Source organism: Hypomesus nipponensis, chromosome 3 (genome assembly GCF_054491055.1).
Source record: "Hypomesus nipponensis isolate SF chromosome 3, ASM5449105v1, whole genome shotgun sequence".
NCBI classification, from domain to species: Eukaryota; Metazoa; Chordata; class Actinopteri; order Osmeriformes; family Osmeridae; genus Hypomesus; species Hypomesus nipponensis.
Window position 1 is genome coordinate 14,403,208 of NC_140363.1, and position 11,554 is coordinate 14,414,761.

Consider the following 11,554-nt stretch of genomic DNA (forward strand, 5'->3'; position numbering starts at 1 on the left):
TCTGATCCTTCGTGGGCACGGCCAGTGCGTAGCGTGAAAACAGATCCGTGATGACCAAAATATATTGGTAAGGGTCCGCGGGCCTTCCGAGTGATAAAAAGTCCAGGGCCACAGTTTCAAATGGAAAGCTGGACGGAATGGGGCACAGGGGGGCTTTTGGTTGTTGCCCCCGCTTTCCTACCACACAGGTGGTACATTCGGTGGTCCATGCCCGGGCACTTGCACTCATTCCCACCCAAAAGAACCTCCTCCTAAGCAAGGACATCATCTTGTCGCCGTGAGCGTGACCTGCCGCTCTGTGGTATTCCTCCCATATCGATCGAGCTTGGCCCTCTGGGATGACAATTTGTCTTACTGGGGCCCCAGTGTCAGGTTCAGTGACGTGCCTCACCAAGGCTCCATCTTGAAGCTCCAGATGGTCCCACTCTTGAAGCAGGCGACGGAGTTGTGGGGACAAGGCCGAACGGTTACCGGTGACTGGAGGTTCTGCCTCTAGCCTCCAGGCCTGGAGGAGTCGTAGGTCTGGATCCTCTATTTGACGCGTCGCCCATAGGTTTGAGCCAGGGCAGGGTTCTACTGACGTCGTGCACGCTGTGGCCTGTGTGGTGGTGCTGGTGGCTTCTCCTGGAAGTCGCGACAAGACATCTGCGTTTCGGTTGGCCGTCCCTGGTCGGTAGCGTACTTCGTACGAGTAGTTGGCCAGTTGGGCCACCCATCGTTGTTCGGTTGCCCCCAGTCGTGCGGTCTGCAGGTGGACTAGCGGGTTGTTGTCTGTGAACACAGTGACTTGGGCCCCCCACAAGTAGTCTTTGAATTTGTCTGTAATTGCCCACTTCAAGGCCAAGAGCTCCAGCTTGAAGGAGCTGTAATTTTTGTCGTTGCGCTCAGCCGGAGCGAGGCTACGGCTTGCGTATGCTATGACTCGCTCTTTTCCATCCTGGACTTGGGACAGGACCGCTCCTAGGCCATCCAGGCTGGCGTCTGTGTACAGCTTGAAAGGCAATTGGAAGTCCGCAAAAGCCAGTATGGGGGCACTAAGAAGAGCCTGTTTCAGGTTGTCAAAAGCAACTTGGCAGTCAGCTGTCCACTGGATTGGGGCAGAAGGTCTATTAGCCTGGCCCTGTAGGAGCTGGTGAAGTGGAGCGGCGACTTTGGAGAAAGCAGGGATAAATCGCCTGTAGTACCCCGCGAAGCCTAAAAATGACCTCACTTGCTTGACGGTCGTGGGCGCAGCCCAATCGCGGACAATGGCCGTCTTGTCTGGGTCGGTTGCCACACCCTGACTGCTAACCACATGCCCCAGGTAGACCACTTGCTTCTGGAACAGATGACACTTACGGGGTTGTAGTTTCAGGCCATGTTCTTGAAGGCGGGTAAATACCTGTTCTAGGTGTTGTAAGTGGGTGGGGAAGTCGGGCGAATAGACTATGACGTCATCGAGATAAATCAAGAGGTGATCGTACACTTGTGAGCCGAGGCAACGTTGCATTAATCTCTGAAACGTAGCTGGCGCATTGCAGAGTCCAAAAGGCATACGTTCAAAGTGGTAGAGGCCAAAGGGTGTAGTGAACGCAGTCTTCTCCTGGTCCTCTGGTGCGACATCCACTTGCCAGTATCCGCTCGCCAAGTCGAGCGTGGAGTACCATTTGGCTTGGGTTAGGCTCGTGAGGGACTCCTCAATGCGCGGCAGGGGAAAGGAGTCTTTGTGAGTCACGGAATTAAGCTTGCGGTAATCCACACAGAATCTCCACGACCCGTCTTTCTTTTTTGCCAGGACCACTGGAGCTGCCCACGGACTCGAACTTTCTTTCACCACCCCACTGTCAAGCATGCCCTGCAATAAGGCCCTCAACTCTGGGTAGAGGTTTGGAGCGACAGGGCGGTAGCGTTCTCTTATTGGGGGTGCTGTGCCAGTGGGTATCTGGTGGGTGACCACTGAGGTCCTTCCAAAATCTTCATCGTGTGCAGCGAATATGTGTGACCACTTCTGCAGGAGGGCCTTCAGTTGTGCTTGTTGATAGTCATTCAATTCCTCCCCACGTAGTGCCAGTGCCGGGTGCTCCTCGGTTGAAGTCTGCCCTACGTGCTGTACATCGACCTCAACTATCTGGGGACCAGTATTGCGCAGCACCAACTTCGACCGCCCTTGTACATCTCTGGGGTCAATCTGGGTCACTGTAGCCAGGGGGCGTCGTTGAGGTAGTTCCAGCGGGAAAGGATTAGGGTTGCAGATGCGCAGGGGGACCCTCCCACCACGGGTCCAGCTCAAAGATCTGGCCACTCTCCATTCGTGCCCATGGTCTTCTAGGTCTTCAACCAGGACCAGGCAATCCTGTAGGCCAGCTGCTTGTGGAACTTGGGCCCAGATAATAGTCTCTGTGGTAGGAGGTAACCTCACTGGGGACTGCCGCTGGAGTCTAGCCACCCCTTGTAGCTCCATCTGGCCCATCGACGTATCCGCTTTCTGGCAAGCGGCAAAAGCTGCATCCCAAGCCTTCTCTGCATGAGGAGAGAACACAGATTTAAATGCCGTCACTCCTGGGTGCCCCCTACGGAATACCTCTGTCCAACAATCCGCCACCACATTCATTCCAAGGAGGCCATATTCTGTGTTTATACAATCATCCCTCACAATAACCACACCCTTTTTCTTAATGTCTATTCCCCCAATACTAAAATCCAAGACAGCATAACCCACATAAGGAATACGAAGACCATTGGCCGCTTTCAAGGTTAGCCATGGTATACCACTGGGATCTTGTATGCACTCCCCCCCAAAATAGTGCTGGAACAGTGTTTGGCTGAACATGGTGACTTGGGAGCCAGTGTCAAGTATAAATGGAACCCGTTGCCCTTGAACAAACACTTCCACTTCAGGGCATTTGCCCACCATTGAGGGCCTTTGTGGGGGTACGATCTGGGGCCCCTCCCGGTTCACTCGCCCTGCTGTGACCGGGGATACCGAAAACCCGGCTGGTGCGGCCGTCGCCGTGGGCAAAACCTCTGAATATGCCCAGCCTCCCCGCAGTCGCGGCAAATGGCTCTCCCTTGGCCATCCCATTGGTAAGACGTATTATCCGGGGGGGCAGACCCTAGCCGCTGTCGTCTCGGGTCATGTTCTTGACGCCAAGCCTGTTGGGGGTTTGCACCCATGGCCGGCAGTGCTGTAGCACCGGTGGCTGGTATGATGTTTAAACGCCCTTGCAGCTGTTCGACGATGGATTTACTTAGGAGGCTCACCTGTTCTGTCAACTCTTGACGCAATTCGGCTCGGAGGGCTTCCTTCATTTGCTGCCAATCAGAGGTGACCGTTGAGGGCCTCTTGGATGTTGTGGCAACAGTTGGGCAAACTTGGGCTTCTTCAGTGTGGCCCAGTTCACGCTCCAATGCTTTTGCCTCTGCACAGACCTGGACAAATGTAAGCGTTGTGACCCTTCTGAGCTGTCTTTGCAGTTCTTGTTTGGCTAATCCCTGCCTCAGGCCCATGGAAAACTGGGTGCGCAGCAGTTCGTCATCCGAGCCCGCATCCTGGGGGTCTCTTGCTCTCCACCTGTGATGCAGCTCCCGCAGCCGAAGAGTGAACGTGCCCACATCCTCTCCAGGTTCTTGTTTACAGTTAAAGAACTGTACTCGCAGCAGGGCTACTGGTTGCTGGCCCCCATACAGCCTCGCCAGGGCGTCCAGAATCTTTACATCCGTATTTCGATCAGCCTCTGCCAACAGCGCCACCTCCCTTTTTGCATTCCCTTCCAATACGCTCAACAAAAAGTCTACCCGCTGTTCGTCATTTAGCCCCTGGGCCCGAATAAAAGCCTCAATTTGGGTTCGCCAATCTAGAAATTTGGATGGTTCTCCTTCCCCGCTATACTTTGGCACCCATGGCCCACTCATGAACCATGGCATCATTGTGGGCACTACTTGGGGTTGTGCCCCCGCTACCACTGGCTGCCCGCCATTATTCATATTGCTGTGTACGTCAAGGGTCCTGCCGACTACGCCAAATTTGTAACTGGACAGGTTAAAAACGTTAGACCCTTGAATACACAACAATACCAACAATGTATTTATGAACACGGTTTTATTGGTATTAACAAAGTTTAAAACAGGAAACTGTCATCCTATAAAATACTAGCAGAGGAAATAACACAAGAAAACAACTCATCAATTCACAGTTAGAACAGGGTGGCCAGACTAGGCGCCGGCAGTGGAAATGGGTATTATCTGCAAACCTGTAAAGAGGGCTATAGTAATCTAACCGACCGTGTGGTAACCCTATAGTGGAAAACGTCAAGATGTGCAAAGTTTAAGCAGTGATCCCCACTGAGATCAGTCTGTGCAAAGCGTGTAAACAATGACACTGCAAACGTACGTGCAAAAACTGCAAACAATCTGGCACTATAATAGCATGTGCAATATGCAAACAGCTGGAGGCTAAATGAGCCAACAGGTAAGATCACCACCCAGTATGACAACACAGAGCCCCAGGTATGAAGATAATCGATATAAATATGGTGACACTGCGGGCAGCCAGTGGAAAGTCTAACCACAATTTAAAATACACAATTCCCTACTCTAACGGGGAACGGATTCGAAGGCCAATCACCGTTCGACAGTACTCACGGCCCAACCCACGGCCTAGCCAACCGAAGTCCAGGAGGAGGTTGAGGGACAGATGCGAGCCTGTCGGCCACGCCTACGAGGCACTGACGTTGTTCCCCCGTGCGTTAGCAGCCCAGCTCAGACTGGGGAAACAGGAAACTATAATCCACACCAACAATAGTTCGTCTCGGGGTAGTCGTCCACACTGCTGATGGCGTCTGCTTCTTCTGTGTGCTGGGGAAGTGCAGGAGGTGTATAATTAAACGCAACCAAATGTAACGATCACGGTTGCAGTTGTTCTTACACACATAAAGTAATAGCGGGGCTACTTCCCTTTATGGCGTGGAGTTGAGTGCGTTGAACAATCTGATGGGGCTTGGAGGCACCGTGCTGACCGATCATCCAGGACTCGGGGAAGAGGGCGGCTGGCTCCGGATCTCGCCTCCGTGTGTGGAAACCGTTGTCGTCCGTAGTCGGGTGCGAGCCCTGAGAGGAGATCTTGGTTTGTTCTTATGCCTTTACCCAGCCAATCCCGTAGGTGGTCAAATCAGCCCGCCGATAAGGAACACCTGTAGAGAGATGTCACGCAAACACCGACACAGCAAACATACAGAACGATATCGGCTGTCCCGCCCCCAAACATGTGTTCAAATGAATGACATTTGCTCCCGTTACACCTTCATCTCTGTCTGGTTCCATAATTGCCTCATGCAGAGTAGCCAGGAACCCTATGATCCGTGTGTTCATGTTTATTCAGCACTCCTCAGTGAGATCAGTGAGGTACCTCTTAATTGGCTGATGTGTATGAGCTCTGATATCTGCCCTAGTTTGCTTCTTGTCCAAAATATTGTTTTTAATAATGGCACAGAATTGTCAGTAGGACATCTCGTTTAACCAACAGTGGGATCTCATTCAGTATTTATAACAAAATGCACAGTAAACTGTGCTTTTCCCCAAATATGGTAAATCGTGAGTGTGCGTGAGTGTGCATGAGTCTGTGCGTCTGCATGTGTGTTGAAGCCCATCAGGACCATTTTAGTCTCCAGTGCATGTACAGAACAAGGCAGACAGTACAGCCAAAATGCAGACCATTGTTCAGTCCTGATTATTGACCTTAACACAGGCTGCGCTTAAAGGTCTAGCGTCAGAATTCAGTGCAATCATTCTAACAATGGGCTCGTCAGGACAGTGTGATATGAAAAAGCTTTTAAGCCCACAATAGGATGTGCAGGACTGAGTCATCTTAAAGGCCATACAGGTCGTAGTTGAGTAGTTAATTGAGACACTTGGTCTCGATGATGATGACCCCTTTAGCAGTGATTTACACTCCCAGTCGAAATTCCCACGCCTCTTTGTTCTGTTTGCCTTTCAGTTGAAAACATCCTCTGTGTTTAGGAGGCACTGCACCGTGATGGACCTGGTAAATGTTCAGAAAGACTCTTGGGAGGACACATCTCTCCATGCCATCTCATCCTCCTCTACCCCCACTCCCACCTCCTCCCCGTCTGTTCACTCCTCCACCAACTCCACCTCCTTCTCTGGAGTGGACCTGCTGTTGGACCTGAAGCTTCTTTTCATCCCCCTTTACTCAACGGTGGTTTTGGTGGCCTGCTGTGGGAACCTTCTCCTCCTCTTCCTTATTGGTTTCAACAAGAAGAGTCACAGCACCACCAACTTCCTGATTGCAAACCTGGCGTTGGTCGACCTGGTCATGTGCCTGTTCTGCGTGCCCCTCACTGCATTCTACGCCTTTGACAAGCGAGGCTGGATATTCGGCGGCTTCATGTGCCACTTTGTCAACGTCATGCAGCCTGCCACCGTTTGCGCCGCTGTCCTCTCTCTCACGGCAATCGCGGTGGACCGGTATGTGGTTGTGGCCTATCCGATCCGCCGGCGTGCCGGTGGGCAGTTCTGCTGGGGTCTCGTGGTGGTGATCTGGCTGAGCTCACTGGCGCTCTCCGCCCCAACAGCTCTGCACACGGCCCACCTGGACCTCAGCGCAGCGGGCCTCAGCATGACCATCTGCGAGGAGTTCTGGCCTGACCAGGACCACGGACGCCTCCTCTACTCCTGCTTCCTCCTCCTCTTCTCTTACTTCCTGCCGCTGGCAGCTGTGTCTGTCTCCTACTGTGCCATTTCACATCACCTGAGGCAGAGGACAACCTCTGACCTGGTCGCCAGTCACAGGTGCAGCCAGGCGACATGGGGGAAGAGAAGGAGGAAGACCTTTGTCCTGCTGCTGGTGTCGGTGCTGTGCTTTGCCTGTTCCTGGCTCCCCCTGCAGGTGGTCAATCTCATCCGTGACCTGGACCCAGACTTCTCCATCCTGGGGAAGAGTCACGTCAACCTCATCCAGGTGTGCTGCCACCTGCTGGCCATGAGCTCCGCCTGCTACAACCCTTTCATCTATGCCTCTCTTCACAGCAAGTTCCTGTCCTACTTATGTCGTCACTTCCTACCACGCCTCAGGGGCGGGGTTCAGGGGCAGAGCAGTATTACAACGTCTCACAGACTGCCACGCCTAAACACCTTCTCAACAATGGTGGACATCCCTGTTGCTGTCGGTAAAAAGATACCTCAGGACAGCTACTGAGGGTCTTAGAAGGTTCTTGGAGCTGACATGATAGACATGGTGGGTTGGTTGACAGACGACATCCATGGACTGCTATTGCGGACTTGTACAAGACTGCTAAAGACAGGACCTTAGTCTGTTGGAGTCAAATTTGAGTTTCTATACAGTACCAGTCAAAAGTTTGGACACATTTTCCCAATTCCCCGTGAACTTTCTTCTGTCTGGCCTCAGAAGACACTAATGACTGTATATCAGGTTATAGAACCTGAAGCACGTCCTGCTTTGGCCTGGTAAAGAATTGAATATATTCCTGTCCTGCCAACCAATTATTAAATATATCCCCTAAAAGCAGTATTAAAATATGATATGGATAAGAGCGTCTGCTCAATGAGTAAATGTAATATTATTAAAGACAGGCCTTTTCTATAGCTGAACTAGGGGAGTCAGGTGGCTGAGCGGTTAGGGAATCGGGCTAGTAATCTGAAGGTTGCCATTTCGATTCCCGGCCATGCCAAATGACGTTGTGTCCTTGGGCAAGGCACTTCACCCTACTTCCCTCAGGGAGAATGTCCCTGTACTTACTGTAAATCGCTCTGGATTAGAGCGTCTGCTAAATGTAAATGAACTGTTCTGCATGCAGGAAAGGTTTTTGAGATGTCTGCAAGTAAATTATTTTGTTGTGAAAGTGTATGCTTTAAACAGGGTAAATTTTGTTCTTATTGATTTGCAAAAAGTTGTGTGTATTTTGTGTTAAATACAGTATATATCTTCGCTAGTATCAAATGTGTTGTGCAAATATAATATAATAACATCCCATGTCAATTGTTGTGCTGAAACTGTTGATCTTAATGCATCTGTAGATGAACATATTGATCATACATTTTATATGTATCTTTGTGGTGAACACCAGTGATGACATTTGGAAGAAGAGAGTAGCTATGGGAACACATTGTTGATAATTCCTTCTTCATCTCGGTGTCATTTAACAACTGTCTGGATGTCTCTCTAAGATGAAGAAGTAGTGTGATATTTGAGACAAATAATCACCCCCCTCCCTTGAGTGCACCTGAATGCCAAAGTTAACCCCAAAGAGGGATACATATCTGGATATTGTAGATTTATCAAAGTGCAGGGAATGGTTGAACAAAATAAGCACTGATACTGAAGTACTGGATATCAAGAAGCAAATCATCATAAACCAGGTGTCTCCCTAAACGTTCTTCTAATGCAGGTTTTAAATCAGTCATGGTTTGTATGGGTACTAAGACAATTCTATTACGTTCAGAAACTGAACGTTGGTCGCAATTTAAATTAAAAAATGAGCTCTCACATCTTTTAGAAACGCACTGTGTCCGGTTGGATTAATCTGTAGGGAACCAAACGTGTGTCCTGTACGCATTTGTTCAAGGTTCAGAGTTCCCAATCCATAAATTATACGCACGTTTAATATATACCACCACTCCTGGTTACAGAATAAATAGCTAATTATATGAGTTTGATATTCATCTGATGCCATTGCACATTCTTACAACAGAGTAGATTGTGAATGGTCTCTAGTGATCAATTCAGTGTGCTGTTAACGGTGCAGGGCACAGACCGGTCACCTTGCTTGGATGAGAAGCAGCATCAGAGATTGGTACATGGAGGGTGTGAATCACCCCTTTAAAAGCAGACAGTAATCATCTTTCTTTTCACTGAATAGAGAGTGGGACTAAAGCCGCAGAATGGCACATCACATTCAACATGGAATCAATGTGATACTGATGACGGCAAGAAACGTTTTTTATCTAAAAGGTCATAACGCATTTCTAGTATACAAATCCAGTTCTCCTCTGTGTCATTAGAAGACCCATTAAGCCATTATTTGTCGATGGGTGTACCAAGTAAGCTGTTAATACGGTAACACTAAATTATGCTTACTTATAATATATATATATATATATATATACATATAAGTATATTATTGCCTCTACCTTGCGCTGTCCATGGTCCTGAAGCCTGAGAAAAATAAAGAATAAAGGTCACCTATCTAATAATATGTAAGTGCTTGCCTCCTTCATGGCCCACGCAACACATTCTACACACATTGTCAGCCTGTGCGAAACAACAACAAAGACTTGGCAGGGGGGAGAGTTAGATTAAATATAAACACACTCACATGCTTTCATACGTTTTGTAATCGCACATCATTTCTGAACCTTTTTTGTAGTTTTCTACAGAAAAGGTTCACAGTCCACAGTTATCTCCATTCAAAACAGTCTGTAAACAACATAATCATGTTTCTTTGTAATGCCTACTATGACAGTGGCGGATGAAGCAAAAATAGAGAACTACAAACAAGGCAACATCAACATCCAATCAGGAACATAATAAAGACTGGAAGTCCATCTTGGAATCAATGTAGGCTTAAAAATTGATGTGAAATGTTCCTCTGCATATCAAACCGCATAATGCAGTAACTGTAATTTAATCTTTTAGTTCGCAGTGACTGCTATAATTCACATATATTTACCTTTTTTGAATCAGAGGAAAATAAATAGCCAACTGTTACATGTCCAAAACTATTCTTGTGATATTTGAGGCAGGTTCATAGAATAATGATGAGACAGCCTGCTTGAACTCCATGTGACTCATGTAAATTTGGTTTGAGGTACATTATTGATCTAAGCTCTAAGCTACCTTAGCTTTTCATCACCTCAATATCTACACTGCTCTTTTCTTACCTTTCTACCTCACCCTAATTGAAGCCATACCCTCTGGCCTGGTTCCTGACTGCCAAGATGGGGGCCTTCACAGTTACCTCAGACTGAAGACACAGGCCTGGTGGCAACAGAGCAGAGCTCGCCACCACATGTGCCATGCTCAGCCAAACAGGAGGGGTCTGAAATAATAAGCGGTGAAGAGGAGGTCCAGAGAGCTTCAGAGACCTGAAACTGGGGCAAGATTAGGCTGAGTGGAGGGGGGGAAGGGAGGTTTGAGCACAGAGATGAGGGAGATGGGGGTTTTCTATGCTTGAAAGGAGAGCTGAGGAAGAGAGTTAAATGCAGGTGAAGAAGAAAACTGTTGATTTGAACTGAAATGGAGAGAGAGTGAGAGAGAGAGCGAAAGTAATCTGTTATAACCAGATATATCATTCATTAATCTGAAGGGCCCGTTAATGTTTCATTTCAACTAGGTTTGTCACAGTAACATAATAGTGGGGAGGATGGATAATGGACTGCTTCTTATGACCTCTCACAGGGAAGAGGTAACTAATGTTTGGATGGACTGGCTTCTGAAGGACTCTCAGGGGAAATTATGTATGTTAGAGGTATATATTATTTATTATAAAACAATTTGGGTTTTTCGATTTAAATAGCTGTTTCTGATTGGACGAGAGACGTTCCGTGAGTTGAATTATCCCACATTCTAAAACTGGTTGTTCCCATCCTTGATTGTGATTGGCTATATCGCGTTCCATGCCGTTGTAAAATCCAGCATAACCTTAATCAGTTTACACACTGCCCCGACAATCGCCAACATTCTACAACAAACACCAACAGTCGGGTCAGTGTGGGCCAGCAGTTTGTGTTAGTTGGTCATTGTCGGGCACTGTCTGGAGAGTTCAACATGTTCAGTCGGGTCGGGTGAAGTTGTTGAATGTCTGACCAATATGGGGGGATTTCCAACGAACTCCAACATTCTGACAGCTCGTTACCTAGTTACAACTAGGCTTACTCGCATGCATAACATCCTCGAGCTCTCTTTGATGTCGATTTTAGCAGTTTACTCTCTTCGTAATTTTAACTGTTTTTAAAATCTGAAAATGTCTGGTTTTAAAGCAGCTTGCACACTACCCCAACAAACTCCAACGAATCCCAACATTCTAAAGTTGGCAGTTGTTGGTGATTGTCTTTAGAATGTCCAGAAAACCAATGCCAGCTCCACACTGCTCAGACAGTAACAGACTTTTTTCAGCTAGCTAATTACTTTTTTCTGTGTGTTGTAGTGAAAAGTCAAAGTGGGTTATTTAAGCAATAAGCCCCGCGAGTCCGTGGTTTACGCTGATTTTAGAACAGGTAAGGGGGTTTTCTAGCCTGACGTTGTCATATTCATAATTCTAGTCAGAATATGAGTCTGAAAACTCTCCGTTGAGCTGTTACTACGGGGCGTGTTTCAACCGAACTCGTAAAACAAATGCCTCTTCGCTCAATTGGATAGACCTACAACCAATCAGAGCAACGTAATATGTTATTTGTTGAAAACGAATTCAACTAAAGGCTCTTTCGTGACGTTGTTGATTACGTTACAGTTTATCATCTGTCCATCATTGTATAAAGCCCGCCCTGGCAATTTCATTGGTCCGCCCAGATCCTGGTTTTATGTAGCCTAGTTGTTCCCTAT

At 48.0% G+C, this 11,554-nt stretch overlaps 1 protein-coding gene across 1 annotated transcript; it reads left to right on the forward strand.

Moving 5' to 3' along the window:
• The first annotated feature begins 6,010 nt into the window (after window positions 1-6,010).
• prlh2r (prolactin releasing hormone 2 receptor) lies at window positions 6,011-7,192 on the forward strand. The gene has a single exon (XM_084683181.1). It carries the CDS (start codon window positions 6,011-6,013, stop codon window positions 7,190-7,192), a length of 1,182 nt encoding a protein of 393 aa, XP_084539307.1.
• Window positions 7,193-11,554: the final 4,362 nt, after the last annotated feature.

Bases quoted from the DNA above. Each gene is read 5' to 3' on its own strand.
- prlh2r (XM_084683181.1), top strand. From the start codon at position 6,011: ATGGACCTGGTAAATGTTCAGAAAGACTCTTGGGAGGACACATCTCTC.